Below are 17,592 nucleotides of genomic sequence, written 5' to 3' on the forward strand. Positions count from 1 at the left end.
CGACTAATCTTCACTGCCAAGGCCAACTTCTACTAAAACACCATCGCCAAAGGACAACAATGATCTCGAGCCCAGGTCCCCTCCCCCTCCAGGTTCACACCTGCACTGCCTCCCTGGCCACCCCCGCACTTGGAGACTGTTTTCTGTATCCCTACAGCTCCCCACCAGCACTTGACACCTGATGTCTGCACTTACCCTGGCGCTTGCCACCAGCTGGCCGCACCTTTACTTATTGTTGTTATTTATTCTATTTATTTTATTGTTGATCCCATATATTGCACTGTCCCCTCCCCCTTCCCCTGCACTTGCGCGATCTCAATGACACCTGGCCTAGTAAGATAGTTGTCTCTGTCTTCCCTCTGTTCCCCCTGCCTTGCCTCATCGGGCCTTGAAACACGTGTGTATAGGCACGTTATAAATGCCAAATCATCTCATATCATATCATATCATATCATATCATATCATATCATATCATATCAATGAAAGTAGCACCCTATTCAAATCAACCAAGCACTGCATCAAACAACTGCTCACCTCACCTGTACAGGACTACATTGAAAAATACACAGCCTTTCTTGCTCAACAAAATCAGCATCATCTGACAGCACATACAAACCAATGCAACAACACACAGCACATTACACATCCCACCTCACAAAACCACAACTACCTAAACAACTTTCAAGATACTCACTATGGAAGACCTCACTGTCATCATAGGATCCATGAAGGCCACACTGTATGCACACAACATCCGCCCTGCCTCCCTACTCAAGACCCTTCCTACTGAAGTACTCCATCCATACCTGACAATCATCAACAGCTCCCTCAGGGCACCTTCCCCTCGACTCACAAAACGGGACAGATCCTTCTACTCCTCAAGAAACCAACACTGAACCCTGCCAACCTCAGAAATTAACACTCCAAAACCCATCTTCTCTCCCTATGTAAGATCCTTGAGAAAGCGGTAGCCACACACCTCCTTAAACACAGCAAAGCCAATATCCTCCTTCAGTCCTACCTATCTGGCTTGATACCCACATGGAGCACAGAAACGGCTACCATCAGGGTCATCAGCGATGCCCTTAAAATCCTCATTGATGACCATCCTTGCCTCCTAGTTCTCCTTGACCTCTCACCAGCATTTGGCACAATAGACCAACAGACACTCACTGACAATCTACATCACTGCCTAGGATCCGTGAGATTTTCCTCAGCTGGTTCAAATCGTACCTTGTTAATAGCCACCAGTTTCTATAAATAGATTCCCCTAGATCACCACCTTTATCCTTCCCCTGTGGAGCCCCACAAGGATCCATCCTGTCCCCCCATGGCCTTCAATCTTTACCTGGAACAACTTGAAACCCTTCTAGTTCCACACAACATCCACGTCACCAATACACAGATGACACGCAGTTCTACCTCAAGATATCCTCCATTGAAGACATTCATAGGCTCTAGACCTGCTTTTCCTTGATCCAGTCATGGATGGCCAGCGCTTACATGAAGCTGAATCCCTCCAAGACTAAATTCCTACTTCTAACCAACAACAATGAACACCCTGACATCCAGACCTGGCTCTCTGCTATGAACCTCGATGGTGTCACACTCCAGTTGGTAACCTACAGCAAGGCTTGTGGGTTTGATGTCGACAGACACATCTCCTTCAAGCAGCACATGGCAAGGAAGACACAAACTGCTTGGCGCCAAGTTTCTCTCCTGCAGAAAATCAAGCCTTTCATCCCAGAAAACCACTTCAAATCTGCTGTTGAAGCCATGGTCCTCTCCCACCTGGATGGTGGCATTTAGTCCCCCCCCCCCGTCCCCTGTCCCTTTTTTCTCTCTGCACTTGCACGTTCTAAATGTTCACAAGGCCTAGTAGGACCATCTCTGCCTTTTGCTCATCATTGTTATTTTATTTCCTTGACTTGTTTTGTTCCCTTGTTCCCTCCCCTTTGCCCTGTGGGTGCTTTGAAACACAATTTCTTGATATATAAGTGCCTAACAAATGCACAATAAATAAATAAATGCACTTTTGGGAGGCCTTCCTGCGGCTACCTTGGCACCCCTGTGATGTCTCCTGCATGCTGCAGCATGACTCATCAAAGTACTCTGCAAATGTGTCCACAACACCCAAAGCCGCTTCAAACTGCACTGGCTCCCGCTGAAGCACATATCATCTGCAATTCCTGCTGCATCATCTACAAGGCTGCCACCCTGAATTCCCCAAGCTACCTGCCTGAGAAACACAGCATCTCTGGAGGCATGTGATCCACCAGTAGTAAGGACATGTGCAGACTTTAACTCTGCCGGTGCAGGAAGGAAAGAACAAGCAGACAGGCCTTTTCCGTCTATGCATCAAAGATTCTGGAACCGCCTCCTCATCAACATCAGACTCAGACTCGCCCCTCACTTCTACAGTTCAGAAAGGAGGTCATGGTCCTCCTCTTCAAGGAATGGCTCATCCCCAACACCCATGTCTAGACACTCTCCACTCCCCACCCTACCCGAGACTGGGTCATTTCATCCCCATCCTTTTCTTCCCTAGTTGCTTGTAGAGCCCCTGCTGACGAATTGCTCACATTCCCTCTCTCCTGCTGTTAGCTCCACACTCCCTAGTTTCTCTTCCCTCTCTCCTGCCGTTAGCTCCACACTCTCTAGTTTCTCTTCTCTCTCTCCTGCCGTTAGCTCCACACTCTCTAGTTTCTCTTCTCTTTCTCCTGCCGTTAGCTCCACACTCTCTAGTTTCTCTTCCCTCTCTCCTGCTGTAAGCTCCACATTCTCTAGTTTCTCTTCCCTCTCTCCTGTTGATAGCTCCACACTCTCTAGTTTCTCTTCCCTCTCTCCTGCCGTTAGCTCCACACTCTCTAGTTTCTCTTCCCTCTCTCCTGTTGTTAGCTCCACACTCTCTAGTTTCTCTTCCCTCTCTTCTGTCGTTAGCTCCACACTCTCTAGTTTCTCTTACCTCACTCCTGTTGTTAGCTCCACATTCTCTAGTTTCTCTTCCTTCTCTCCTGTCGTTAGCTCCACACTCTCTAGTTTCTCTTACCTCACTCCTGCTGTTAGCTCCACGCTCTCTAGTTTATCTTCCCTCTCTCCTGCTCTTAGCTCCACTCTCTAGTTTCTCTTCCCTCTCTCCTGCTGTTAGCTCCACATTCTCTAGTTTCTCTTCCCTCTCTCCTGCTGTTAGCTCCACGCTCTCTAGTTTCTCTTCCCTCTCTCCTGATGTTAGCTCCACACTCTCTAGTTTCTCTTCCCTCTCTCCTGCTGTTAGCTCCACACTCTCTAGTTTCTCTTCCCTCTTACCTGCTGTTTGCTCCACGCTCTCTAGTTTATCTTCCCTCTGTCCTGCTGTTCGCTCCACGCTCTCTGGTTTCTCTTCCCTCACTCCTGCTCTTAGCGCCACACTCTAGTTTCTCTTCCCTCTCTCCTGCTGTTAGCTCCTCATTCTCTAGTTTCTCTTCCCTCTCTCCTGCTGTTAGGTCCACGCTCTCTAATTTCTCTTCCCTCGCCCCTGCTCTTAGCTCCACGCTCTCTAGTTTCTCTACTCTCTCTCCTGCTGTTAGCTCCACGCTCTCTAGTTTCTCTTCTCTCTCTCCTGCTGTTAGCTCCATGCTCTCTAGTTTATCTTCCCTCTCTCCTGCTGTTAGCTCCACGCTCTCTAGTTTCTCTTCCCTCTCTCCTGCTGTTAGGTCCACGATCTCTAATTTCTCTTCCCTCTGCCCTGCTCTTAGCTCCACACTCTCTAGTTTCTCTTCCCTCTCTCCTGCTGTTAGCTCCACGCTCTCTAGTTTCTCTTCTCTCTCTCCTGCTGTTAGCTCCACGCTCTCTAGTTTCTCTTCCCTCTCTCCTGCTGTTAGCTCCACGCTCTCTAGTTTCTCTTCCCTCTCTCCTGCTCTTAGTTCCACGCTCTCTAGTTTCTCTTCCCTCTCTCCTGCTGTTAGCTCCACGCTCTCGAGTTTCTCTTCCCTCTCTCCTGCTGTTAGCTCCACACTCTCTAGTTTCTCTTCCCTCTCTCCTGCTCTTAGCTCCACGCTCTCTAGTTTCTGTTCCCTCTCTCCTGCTCTTAGCTCCACGCTCTCTAGTTTCTCTTCCCTCTCTCCTGCTGTTAGCTCCACGCTCTCTAGTTTCTCTTCCCTCTCTCCTGCTGTTAGCTCCACGCTCTCTAGTTTCTCTTCCCTCTCTCCTGCTCTTAGCTCAACGCTGTCTAGTTTCTCTTCCCTCTCTCCTGCTGTTAGCTCCACGCTGTCTAGTTTGTCTTCCCTCTCTCCTGCTCTTAGCTCCACGCTCTCTAGTTTCTCTTCCCTCTCTCCTGCTCTTAGCTCCACGCTCTCTAGTTTCTCTTTCCTCTCTCCTGCTGTTAGCTCCACGCTCTCTAGTTTCTCTTCCCTCTCTCCTGCTCTTAGCTCCACGCTCTCTAGTTTCTCTTCCCTCTCTCCTACTCTTAGCTCCACGCTCTCTAGTTTCTCTTCCCTCTCTCCTGCTGTTAGCTCCACGCTCTCTAGTTTCTCTTCCCTCTCTCCTGCTGTTAGCTCCACGCTCTCTAGTTTCTCTTCCCTCTCTCCTGCTCTTAGCTCCACGCTCTCTAGTTTCTCTTCCCTCTCTCGTGCTGTTAGCTCCACGCTCTCTAGTTTCTCTTCCCTCTCTCCTGCTGTTAGCTCCACGCTCTCTAGTTTCTCTTCCCTCTCTCCTGCTGTTAGCTCCACACTCTCTGGTTTCTCTTCCCTCTTTCCTGCTGTTTGCTCCACGCTCTCTAGTTTATCTTCCCTCTCTCCTGCTCTTAGCTCCACACTCTAGTTCTTCCCTCTCTCCTGCTGTTAGCTCCACGCTCTCTAGTTTCTCTTCCCTCTCTCCTGCTGTTAGCTCCACGCTCTCTAGTTTCTCTTCCCTCTCTCCTGCTCTTAGTTCCACGCTCTCTAGTTTCTCTTCCCTCTCTCCTGCTGTTAGCTCCACGCTCTCTAGTTTCTCTTCCCTCTCTCCTGCTCTTAGCTCCACGCTCTCTAGTTTCTCTTCCCTCTCTCCTGCTCTTAGCTCCACGCTCTCTAGTTTCTCTTCCCTCTCTCCTGCTGTTAGCTCCACGCTCTCTAGTTTCTCTTCCCTCTCTCCTGCTGTTAGCTCCACGCTCTCTAGTTTCTCTTCCCTCTCTCCTGCTCTTAGCTCCACGCTCTCTAGTTTCTCTTCCCTCTCTCCTGCTCTTAGCTCCACGCTCTCTAGTTTCTCTTCCCTCTCTCCTGCTGTTAGCTCCACGCTCTCTAGTTTCTCCTCCCTCTCTCCTGCTCTTAGTTCCACGCTCTCTAGTTTCTCTTCCCTCTCTCCTGCTGTTAGCTCCACGCTCTCTAGTTTCTCTTCCCTCTCTTAGCTCCACGCTCTCTAGTTTCTCTTCCCTATCTCCTGCTGTTAGCTCCACGCTCTCTAGTTTCTCTTCCCTCTCTCCTGCTCTTAGCTCCACGCTCTCTAGTTTCTCTTCCCTCTCTCCTGCTCTTAGCTCCACGCTCTCTAGTTTCTCTTCCCTCTCTCCTGCTGTTAGCTCCACGCTCTCTAGTTTCTCTTCCCTCTCTCCTGCTGTTAGCTCCATGCTCTCTAGTTTCTCTTCCCTCTCTCCTGCTCTTAGCTCCACGCTCTCTAGTTTCTCTTCCCTCTCTCGTGCTGTTAGCTCCACGCTCTCTAGTTTCTCTTCCCTCTCTCCTGCTGTTAGAACCACACTCCACTCTCTAGTTTCTCTTCCCTCTCTCCTGCTGTTAGAACACACTCCCTAGTTTCTCTGCTCCCCCACCCTGTTCTTCCCTGTATGATTGTAAACCACTACATTGCTTCTCGAAGCGAACTCCGCACTCAATAAATACCCTAATAATAATAATAATTATTATTATTATAATAATAAAGAATGATGGTTGAGTTGGCTCTAGCAACATGCCCCTGATCATGTGAGGGAGAAACAGAGACATATGGCATTCATTATGAGTTTGGTGATAATCAGTAATAAATATGCCGATTTACTGCCTAAATCATTTACCGTTACTGCCACTCGGTCCCGTAGATTTACCACAGGATTACGAGTGGCAGCAAGGTAATGTACATGTCACTTTTTTTGAGTCCTTAGGACATGATGGGGATTTTGTTGGATTTACCATGAGCAGTAATTCCGTTCCAGAACATCCACTGATTTTTAAAGGTAAAGTGGAGGACCTACATCTAACATTTTGCTACAGTTAAATCCTCCACTTTACCTCCAAACTTGTAATTCGGAGGTCCGGTTTAAATGGTGGTAATTCTATTACCACCACTTTTATACCACACCAAGTAAGTGTGTTTGTGTGTGACAAAGAGAGAGCCAGAGAGAAAGGGAGAGCGTTAAAATTGTGCATTATACATAGGCTTTTTGGATGTCACTAAAATCCGATTTCTGCCCCCAAAATATATTTTCCCATTTTAGAGGTTTATCCAGAAATGTCCACTGGATGGCAGCACTGACCTCGCTACACATGGATTCCTGCATGCAAGTGAAAATTAAAAGCAATGTCTGTGCAGCCATCTAGTGGACAATTTCGTATTGAATAGGATCTAAAAGGAAATAAGCCTTCTATCTATCTATATAGACATTTGTGAAAGTGCGTTCATATAAAGATTTCAGGAGGTTGCCGATTTTGTGATTGTTGGCTACAGCCCCACAACAGTTGGTGCGTTGAGATTTTGGCCCGAGGTCGGCATTCCAGTCTGGGGTGTCCTGGCAATAGTGCAATTTAACTAACCCCACCCATTCGCCCTGCAAAGGGGTGGAGCGTGGTCCGGCCTTGTGCTTTCAGTATAGGCAATTTAGGGATATTGCTTATTTTGTGATTTTTCAAGAATAGGCGGATATGACACAATAAAACATACACAAGGCCATAGCAGACTCCCACGGGCTTGTCAGCTACAGGCCTGGGCAACCCTGGGTGGCACCGCTAGTATGTTATGTTCCCCAGTAATAGTTATTTACCCTTCATCTACAGAGGGTTGTATCAGAAATATGTGTCAGGGACTGGGGTTGGGGTTCCATGTAATTATGGGTACGGCCCTCCTGTCGCAGGGGTATTGTTTCTGGTTCGCCTGTTCAATACCTGGTTCACCTGTGGTGTGAGATGCAGCCACACACTGGTTGAGTGTCTGTGCAATGACCACCTCCACAACTTCATTGTTGTTAGGTCAAAGGTTGCATGAAGGAGTGCAAATGTTATTCCAACTGCCCCCAGCCCCAAGAACTGCCACCCTCTGTGGCCTGGCACATGATGATGATAGATCTTCAGGGGAATAGGAGGTCTCTGAATACAGAATACAGCCTCAGTGATGTTCAGGGAGGGACACCCAAGGCAATACAAAAAGAGTAATAATTATTAGAGGACTATTCTTCAGAACCCCAGTCTCCTCCAGCTTCTTTCCACTTTTCTTACCCACTGTGAAGCTGAGGCTGGGTTCAATGGATAAGAATGCTGCTCAAATGCCCCACTGGGGAAACACAGGTGAGAAACGCTACTGTAACATAAATATAAGTACAGCGGGACAATCCAGAGATGGAGCTTTGGCACACAGACCAGAAACATGCAAAACAAGCCTGGGAAAAGTGGTTTAACTTCTGCAGGCAAACCAAGTACAGCGGGCGTGGACGGATAGATAGTGGGCAAGGCTACAGCAAATGGAGCACTTAAACATGGAGGAGATCCCGGCCTCTGGTCCAATCCTATCCAAAACCGGAAGTAAACCAAGTGTATAACCATCAAGCATGTTACCAATTGTTGATCCATTCATGCTTTGCCCTGAAATCCATGAAGACGACTTCTGCTCCAGAAGAATATTCTCTCAATACCGGTAAAATACGGTGGCCATCTCAGAGTGAAATGACACCCTAGCACTTGCCCCACTTCCGTTTCCTTTAAAGTTGCCATAGATTCTTAATCTTTCCATTTATCCTGACAGTCATCACCCTCAAACGATGCCTTGGCTGGGCCATCTCCTGTGGCTTGGTTTATAAAGTCTATACAAGATGGTATGAGCAAGTCTCCAGAGGCCAAGAGGAGCAATAGCACCCTGTATAATTGAATTAAATAGCAGTAAATAAAAGGTTGAAATGGACAAATATGCAGTCTCCGGACATGTGACTCAGAACTCAAAAACAAGGGCTATTCAGGAAGTTTCGGATGAAGATAATGATGTGCACATACTCCCTTAAATGTCCCAAAACAGAGAGCAGGCTACAAAGGCAAGTACAGGCGAGAAACTTTAGCTTATGGCAGGGCCAATGAGAGATGATGGACTAACTGGGAAAGTGGGGAGTAGTCAGACATAAGTCAAGCACCTCGTTTCGTTTTGATTACGTGCTGCTAGCAAGACAAAAGACCAAGGTTGGGTGAGAATGCCAACTAATCAGAGGGACTATGGTGCAACATGCTAAACAATGTTGCAGGGGCCAACCTGCTGCCAGTTGTCAGCTACATTCAGTGTTATATGTAGAGGTAGTTCGAGGCATGCCTTACAGATAAGGGGCAGCCAATTGTTTACTAACCCCTATGTATACCATAGGTACATATGTTCCCCTAACCAATCCCTCCATTCAATAGGTTTTACAGTGTGCACCAGTCCATTGTTCGCCAGTTTGCTCTGCTTTATTGAACTGAGAATAAAGTAGTACTTTGTCATATTCTTTCAGTCTGTCTGGTTATTTGGTCTGAGATCTTTATTTGTAATCCCATCTAGCACAAGAGACGCTTGATGGTGCTCGAGCACAGATTAACCTAACCACATGACTAACTTTGATTATCAAAAAAGTTCACTCATGAGCAATGAGCTCATCCTATTTCATCATACGCTCCATTTGGCTAGCTCATTTTGAAACATGTAACTACATACAGCTTGACATTGGTTGCTTCACAAGAGGTATGAGTGGAGTGAATGATTATGTATATTTCCACCAATCCCTTATGTGAGATGTGACAGTGTGACCTTATGATTGTAACTTGACATCCTTTTCCTATTGACCTAAGCGGTTTGGCATCATCTTACCATTCTCATCATTTGTGAACCTTTTGTGCAATTTTCAACAAGTCGTTGGAAACATTGCTGCCCAAGCTTCCATTTCTCATGCATTCATCCATCCTGTGTTTGACCTTCCATGCTGGCACTTAGCTGCTTGCGAGCTTCATTTTCTTATAATGACAAAAATATGTGTATGCACTTACATGCTTATGTGTACATGTAGTTATATAACTTGTGACCTCAACAAGGTGTCTTAATTTTCATTATGCACATACAGGGAGGTTTCTGGAAACCAAATCAATTATTCCTAATCAATCTTGCTTCATGTGTAACAGTATTCTTCATGACTTCTTCCTTACCAAATGGAGCCTTAATGGTGCTCTTTATCCTACAGAGGGTAGTGTTGTACCTTAGTCACTCTGTCTTGACAGACCCATCTATCACCATGTATTCCTCTGCTCATACAGCCTTTGCTGTAATACATGTTGACATGCTGTTCTGGAACACAATTTGTTATATGTGTTTCAAATGCTTGCCTGGGAACTCAACTATACCCATATAGTTTGACCAATCAGTATGCAGTGTTCTGTCATTCTAGTACCGCGGTCTGCTATTTCTTTGTTGCTCTCTCATTACCTCACTACTGCATCTCAAACTTGGGAACTGGTTTGCCTCCTTCGTTTAGCCAATCACTGCACAGCATTTCACTGTATGCTCTGAAAGGTTACAGTTGAGGTATGTGTATGCTTCCTTTCAATGGTTTGATTAATATTTTCTGCTATGGGGGTGAGGATTTTCATCCTTGGTAGGTAGCTAACTAGCTTTTGAGGCCAACATGTACTGTGTGCTCAGTTCAATTTAAGAAGCTACTGTCATTTATTATTATAGTTACAACAAGTTACACTAATTAATGCTAGAGGTAGGTGGGATTACTATGGCATGGGGTTATATTCAGCTCTACGTTGATTATGCTATGGTTCACTTAAAGCATGGCTGCTTGTGTTTTGTTTGGTCTTCATAAGGGAATCTCTTCTGGGTATATGTGTGCAGATGCTGGCTTCCATGCTGCATGCTCATGTTATAAGGACTTTCATAGCTTTTATTTATGTGCATGGTTACGGCACTGGATGTATTCTCCCATGCTGTTGTAGTCATCCATAATCATGTACCCCCAAAATTCCACCCTTTTATCCCTTGAGGATGAATCTTTCTCTAAGCTCCCTCTCATAACCTTCTTCCTCTTGTTGCCAGTCATATGTGCTGCCGGGTATCAATATTTTATGTACATCTCGCAAATCCCCACCACGTATTGCATAATCCCATGGGTCGCATCTCAAGTAGCTAGTTGGCCAATCTGATTTGATATTTATATAGCATTGAAGATAATTGATTGGATCAGGCGGTTGTGACCAAAGGGCACCTTCTGGGCAACAATGTCTGTTTACTGGGAACCTATTTGTTTCTCCTACCTGTGGTTGCTCATCTGTTTGGCAGCTTTCATCTTTCCAACAAGGAGTGGCATTTCCCATAATAACTGCAAGAAGGGAGTTTTTATTAACACGGGACACACAACAAGTTACTATTATTTGATAAGCACATCATATTATTATTATATTAACAAGGATAGAAAACAGTACTCAACAAAAATGAATGAGGCACTGTGGCATCCATGATGTTAGAAACATCAACCAGTCGTTGTCCTTGACAATTCCTTCTGCTTTCTCCATGTCCATTGTCAATCTGGATATCTGCTTGATGGCAAGGGATAGGTATCTCTCAGTGTCAATAGGAGGCACGTAGGTAGCACACGCGCTGCCAATTTTGCGGCAAATGCCGCCCTCCATTGCTGTGAGTAGATTGAGCACATCTTGGTCTCGCGCGCCACAAGCAGGAGTGCATGAAGCTCTTCACGTATTGCGTTGAGTCCATTTTCAGTAGCGTTAGAAAGCTCCATCAGATTTAAATGTTTGATTTGAAGCCATTTGGAGTTGGTATCAGTTTGAATCCATGATGCCAGCAAGGAAGTGAAGAAGACCTCAGTTTTGGAAAAAAGACGATATTGAGTGGGCACCTTCTTCAGGGCTTCATCCGCTTCATCTGAGAAATATCCCAACCTTTTCTTTCTTTGCACCCTAGGTGAGTTCATATGTCCTACAACTGTTGGGGGCATCATGGGGAACTGGGATCATCGTCTGGGCAATTGTACATGCTTCTCAGGCACTTACAAGAAGGGAGCATGCTAAGTTACCAGCGAACAAAGGCCGCTCCAGGTGGGGGGTAAGTTATAATATGCCTTTGTTCCGCACTGCCACAGAAAATCCATGATGGTGGCTGTGCCTTCACTTAACACTGGCATGGTGTAAGTCTGGTTGCAGTTCATGTTGGTGCCAACGGGCATGCTCTCCTTGCCTCGGAAACAAAATGAAGATTGAGTGAGTTTCTGTACTTTTACAGGTTTATCTTGTTGATGCAGACTTGTCAATTTATTAAAATGCAATGCCCACACACTTCTACACACTACTCATATTTTGCCATCCCTTCTGTGAGAAACCTAAGGGTATTCTCACTCCTACTCCCCCTTGATCCTCTTCTCGGGTGGCCAAGGAAAGGCCATTGCTTTTGGATCCTGATCCTGGGGGTGATGGAGTGAGGTAGGATCTCCTGGGCGTGGGGTCCTTGGGTATTAGCAGTGGGGTGCCCACAGGCGAGACATGGTATCCCCCTTTTCCTATTGATGACCAACCTAACTCTCCCCCAACCTTTATCGGCTACTGCAAGTCCTCTCCCCTCATTTCTCCATATTTGACCTCGAACAGTATTGGGACGAGGAAGAGGCGACTAAGAGTAATGAACACTAAAACTTAATTCCACCACTCTGGCACTGGGATGAAGAAGATGCCTGCAGAATGCTTTGAAAGTCAGGCATGTCCCTTTAACTATGGTCAGGCAAGCCCAATTGGAAATCCACACCTGCAACCTGTGAAGTGGTTGAAGGTGTATAAAGAGAGATCCATGGAACAGCAGAGAGCAACAGGGAGGCCTGCGTGAGAGAGACCAGCAGGGGGCACGTATCATGAGGAGTCAGGAATGGTGGGACCTGAGAGTAACCTAGGACGCCGGCCGACGTCCCGAACAACCTGTGGAGCCCGAGGCAAGTCGAGCTGTCAGGCTGTGTGAGGAACCAAAGGATGTATCATCTACTAGTCCCCGGGGATCTCTCTCTCAGGTGGCCAGGGCATGGTCATTGCCTTTGGATCCAGGCCCTGCAGGTGAACCAGGGCTGGAGGATCACCTGGGTGAGGGATCTTCGAAGAGTGGGGGTGAGGCAACCGATGGTTGAGACGCGGGATTCACCCCTTTCCAGTACCCTTGCCTATTTTATAGGATTCTCCAATGTCCCAACTCCCCCAATTTCTGCACAAACACTGGGCCGAGGAAGAAGGTGACAGAGTAAAGAGGTTAACCCTTACTTATCTCATTGGACATGGAATATCAACCCGCTAATCGGGTCAGGCAAAGGTAGGCACTTGATGTTAATCACATACATCTGATACCCATTAGCTTTCCCCACACAGATAAAAGGAGGAAAGTAGAGACACACTATGAGCAATTCCAGGGTGAAGGAGAACCTACTGCAGCAGGACGACGGATCGAGGGACTAGAGTAAAGGTTAGGGAAACCCTGAAGATCCCTGCAGAAGGTCGCTGCTTCCAGGAAACCGTGAAGGAGACGCAGAGAAAGCCAAATCACAGACAAGAAGAAACCTGCATTGTGTTTCAAGTACGCCAGCAACCCTCCCAGGTGAACAACAAAGTTAGGGAGGCGAGGCTAAGCCTGTTGTATTAACCTTGACTCGTGAATCAAAGCCACAGAGACAATAAAGGAATGCGCACACCGAGTGAGTTAGTGAAAGACATGAAAGGCCAGTTTGTGTCAAGGAAAGATTGAAGCCACATCAGTATATCTCACAAGTGATGGTTGCGCACATGCTGATGAGACGCGAAAGAAAGCTAACCAGTGATGAACTTTTAAGTGGCTGATAACTGTGAAGCCAGCGATACAGAGTAGCAGAGTGGTCCGGCAAAAAGAAGTAGCCCACTCAAAAGTCTCAGCGAAATGTGAAATGTTTTCTTATAAAGCAGCAAAATGAACACAATCTGAAGTGCATAATTGTCAAGATTAATCCCAGCAAAAGGGAAAGTGAAAAGGTGAATGCTTGAAGAGAAAGATTTCTTTGAACTTTTGTGCTTATGGTGCTGAACTACCAAGACCAAGAGACACTGGGGTAGAAAACATAAGAGTGTGAGCTGAAGAGAAAGTCAAAGTGGTCCTGCAGCGGTCTATAGTACAAGCCTTGCACAATCAAAAGTCTTCAACATCAGTGAAGGGTCCAAGCCTGATTGAGGGAGACCGGAAGTGTGATGAGTTAGGGGAAGTGAACCCCTATCGAACATGAATTACGCTTGGGAAAGGGAGCCCCTGTAAGTGCTGTGATTGCGAGGTCTGAGCCCGACGGAGGGAGATCTGTGTTGAATCAGGTACTTGTTGATTGAGAGGTCCGAGCCCGGCTGACGGAGACCTATGTGAACTGTTAAATCGTTGAGAGGTCAGAGCCCGACGGAGGGAGACCTACATGAACTTTTTGTTGAACAGTGAAAGAACTAAGTGACTATAACGTGGAAGGCCAGACAGGACTCGATCCACATTTTGAACTGCCTTTGTTTTGAGAACCAGAGTGTGTCACCCTGTTTACAGGTCCACCTCACTCCGTGCTGTCCAACATGGGGAGGAGAGCTGACTCAGCCAACTTGATCCTATATGTTATGACACTGATTTTCCTTTCCATACATATTCCCTTGTACACACTTTTTGTAATAGTACAAGGGCAGGCGATAAGGTTATTTAGGATAGGCCTTTTTTGTTTTGACTGACACAACTAGGACTGTTTTATTTATTATTTGATGATAGAGCATGCTCCCATCTTTAGAGATAGGGCCAGATAGGAGTTTGTCGAACCCTTTTGCTCAATGAACACCCTTGAACATTGCATCTCTTACGTCTGTTTTCACTTATGATACCATGGCTCCCTTACAGCTGCCACAGTTGTGGGAGCCTCCGTTATCCATTATCCAGAGAAAGCAGCTGGAGCTGCAGGGGACACTCCGCCTATGTGGAGGAGATGAGAGCTGCTGGTGTGTGCTCTGAAGCACCCGGAATGTGAGCGGGGCTCGCAGAAACCAGCCCTCTCACCGGTATAGCATATTAGAAGGCGCGTAGCTACCGGAGGAGGAATGCTGAGGCCCAGTGAGTAGAAACAGATGTCACTCAAAGCCGGGGGAGCTACCAGGGGCAACGCATGAACAACAAAGTGCTGTATAACATATATTGAATTCGGAACTGAATGGAAACTTGCAGTTACGTTAAACTACACATATTGAATTCCAAACTGAGTGAAAACTTGAAGTTAAGTTCAATTATAGAACCTTGAATTTCGAACTGAATGAAAACTCAAATAAGAGTTAAATCATATACATTGAATACCGAACTGAATGAAATGTTGAAACAAAGTGGAAACATATACGTTGACTATTGAATTGCATGAAACTTTATGGGCAAATATAATAAGTGGATGAAAGTTAATAAGGAAAGTGCCCTTTCTAAAGCAACCTCTGGAAAACCGCACAAGTGTGAACGCGTGTGACAGAAAGGTTGGGAAGACATAAGAGCCCATCCAAGGGATCTTTTATGCATCATTGCAGTGCAGCAAGGCCAAAGACTGGCATGAGGTATGTGACACATAAAGGCAAAGCCAAGAGCCAAGCCAGGAGGGTGTAACCCGGCACATAATGCCAAGAGGCCAACAAAGAGAAACAAAGAGAAGGTGAATTTGGATATAGGGGCAAATGCAGAAGAACATGTGTGGGCTGAGTGTGTGGGCTGAGGAGCCACAGGTTCTTGGTTGCACGACCTGTGATGGGTGGACCGTGTGGTCTGACAACTGCGCCTAGACCAGGAAGCCCTGAATTATGAAAGCCAAATACATTGTGAAATATACCAAGAAGGAACACTGTAAGTGAGCTGGTGATGTGAAACAGAAGGAGGGCCAAGTTGGCCTGGAGTTAAACTTTGAAAGACTGAAATAAATACCAATTGCTATGTTTAGATCTTGTGGAAGGGAACCCTGAGACTTGATGAACTACTACTGTTTTCTTGAGGGCGGTGTCTCAAGACCTCTCTTCTTTTGAACTGTGTTGCCTTGAACTTGGGGAAGGGAACCCCAAAGATTTGTGGAACTAGTTTAAACTAGAGAAAAGTAACCTTGAGACTTTTATGGAACTTTCTTGAACTTGGGGAGCTGAAAATGAAGCTACGAGCTGGAAGAAGCTCGGAACTTTGAGTTGATCACTATTTCCTTTGTTATAGACATCCCTACACGTTGTTTAGCTTTAGTTGTGAGGGCAAGGATAGGTTTTGGACACAGAGAGACTGTTAAATTGACGTCCTGGACTCAGACTTTACTTAGTTTCATTCAGGTAGGGAAATACCATCTTAGCATAGGGCAAGTTAGGCCTTCAGCAATCCTGACGTTTACTTTACAAAATCATTTGTTTTGAACTTTGAATCTATTGTTTGTGTCTTGCTTCATGATGCTTCATACTTCACACTTATCTCTGGACCTTTTTTCCATCTTTATTCGAACTGTGTGCCCCTGGAACTACCCCTATATCCTGCAAGCTATGAGATGTGCTAAGCACTGTGCCTCTAAAGTCGGCACTTCTAGTGATAAGAAAAATGTAGGTGTACCAACCGCATGCAGGATATGCCCACATATATAACATGATTAATTTACTTGTGCACCCTAATATCTTTCAGGAGGCCATACCACAGATTGCTACCCTCTGAATGATGCTAATCAAATATATTATTTGGTTCTTCACTGAACTGCCGTTTATGCCTGATTATGGGGTTGGAGCTAGATATAGGTACAGTCTCTATCATTGTGCTATTATGCTTAGTACCTCTAGATCCTACCTTTGACAGCTCCATTAAAGAAAGGGAAAGAAGAAAAGAGAAAAATAGACAAAATATCCCTAAAAACATATTCATAACATTTCTACAATTGTTTTCTTTAGCTTTTTGCATATTGCTTGATGCACTTGCTCTGTTGTGACTGAAAGGCTCCATTCTCGTCCAGTAATTGTTCTGCAGTTCGAAATGACTACTCAACCTTCGCTGCTGCTCTATCATTGGGGTCCCAATGTCTCCTGATCCTCACTGTTACAGTGCTGTGCTTGTGTCTTCATGTAGATCAGTGAGATGAATCCATGCGTGACCATATTTCAACCTGGCTGCAGTCGCTGTGGCCTTTTCCACCTCATGGGGACCTGTGAATTTGGGGTTGCCCCATTTGCTCACATGCTGTCAGGTGTATACTCTGTTTCCTGGTCGCAGTTGAAGATGTTCCTCTGTTAAAATGTTGTGCTCATCAGTTGGGGCCCGATTATGCGCTTTGATTTCTGTGAGGAAATGAACTTTCCATTGGTTGACGTATTCGTAAGATATACATTGAACTCTTCACCTAGCAGATCTGTACTGCTGTGGGCATCACACACTGATCGTGGGGGCATAGCTGGGACATGCATTCTCCTTCCTGTCACTACCTAGTGTTGTGTAAGGTGGTGGTCCTTACAGGCTAATTACGTAAGCTGAACAGGGCCAGGGGCAGGTAGTGGAGCCAGATCCTTTTAAGGGTATCACACAGTTTAGCTAGCTTTAGTTTCAGCAAACAATTAATCCTCTTCCCCACCCCATTTGCTTGTCGGTGGTAAGCTGTGCTCATTTTATGCCTTATTCCTAGCAGTCGGGTAACCTGTCCTAAGAACTCATATCCCAAGTGGGGTCCGTTGTCAGAACTCAGAGTCTCACATATTCCCCATCTGGGGAATACCTCCCTCGCGAGAAACCTGGCTGCGGGTTTAGCATCCGCAGTGACACAAGGTCTGGCCTCTATCCAGTGAGAGTAAGGGCATACCACCAGTAGTACATACCTGTAGGTGTTGCATCGATTCACCATATCGATATAATCAATATGGAGTTCCTTGAATGGCCGTGTAGGCCGACGCAATGTTGCCTTCAGTGTCTTGAGTGTGTGTCGTGGATGAAAGGTATGGCATGTGGTACAATTTGTTATGTTACGTTATGTTACTTTGCATTTATATAGCGCCTTATGTACCATTGGTATGATATCAAGGCGCTGGTAGGTTGAACCCCCTCGGGAACCATAGTTCAAGTCAGTGGAGACATTAGGTGCTTGTGATCTAGCGCACTCCAACCGGTCCATGTACTCCAACCGTTTTGTGCGCTCCAGCCGTTCCATGCGCTGCAGCCGTTCCATGCACTCCAGCCATTCCATGCACTCCAACCGTTCATGCACTCCAACCGTTCATGCACACCAATCATTTTTGTACAGAGTCCATTGCATGCTCTCAATCTGCTCCATGCTTTCCATCCGTTGCTTGTACTCCCTCAGTACTATGCGCTCTATCTGTTGAATCAGTTCCATGTATTCCTTCTCATGCACTTCGT

The 17,592-nt window shown here is 46.1% G+C and overlaps 2 protein-coding genes across 3 annotated transcripts in view; both read right to left on the minus strand.

The window, feature by feature from the left end:
* Positions 1–17,592, minus strand: part of OSBPL10 (oxysterol binding protein like 10) — a 2,898,140-nt gene that overhangs the window by 2,498,523 nt on the left and 382,025 nt on the right. The gene's annotated exons all lie outside the window — the stretch shown is intronic.
* On the minus strand, positions 3,333–17,419 carry LOC138568855 (golgin subfamily A member 6-like protein 22). Its single transcript, XM_069646630.1, has 2 exons — positions 17,240–17,419; positions 3,333–4,793 (listed from the first exon to the last, which is right to left on the minus strand). Exons 1-2 carry the CDS (start codon positions 17,417–17,419, stop codon positions 3,333–3,335), a joined length of 1,641 nt encoding a protein of 546 aa, XP_069502731.1.

This window comes from Ambystoma mexicanum, chromosome 2q, assembly GCF_040938575.1.
Source record: "Ambystoma mexicanum isolate Mex_15411 chromosome 2q, UKY_AmexF1_1, whole genome shotgun sequence".
Lineage (NCBI taxonomy): Eukaryota > Metazoa > Chordata > Amphibia > Caudata > Ambystomatidae > Ambystoma > Ambystoma mexicanum.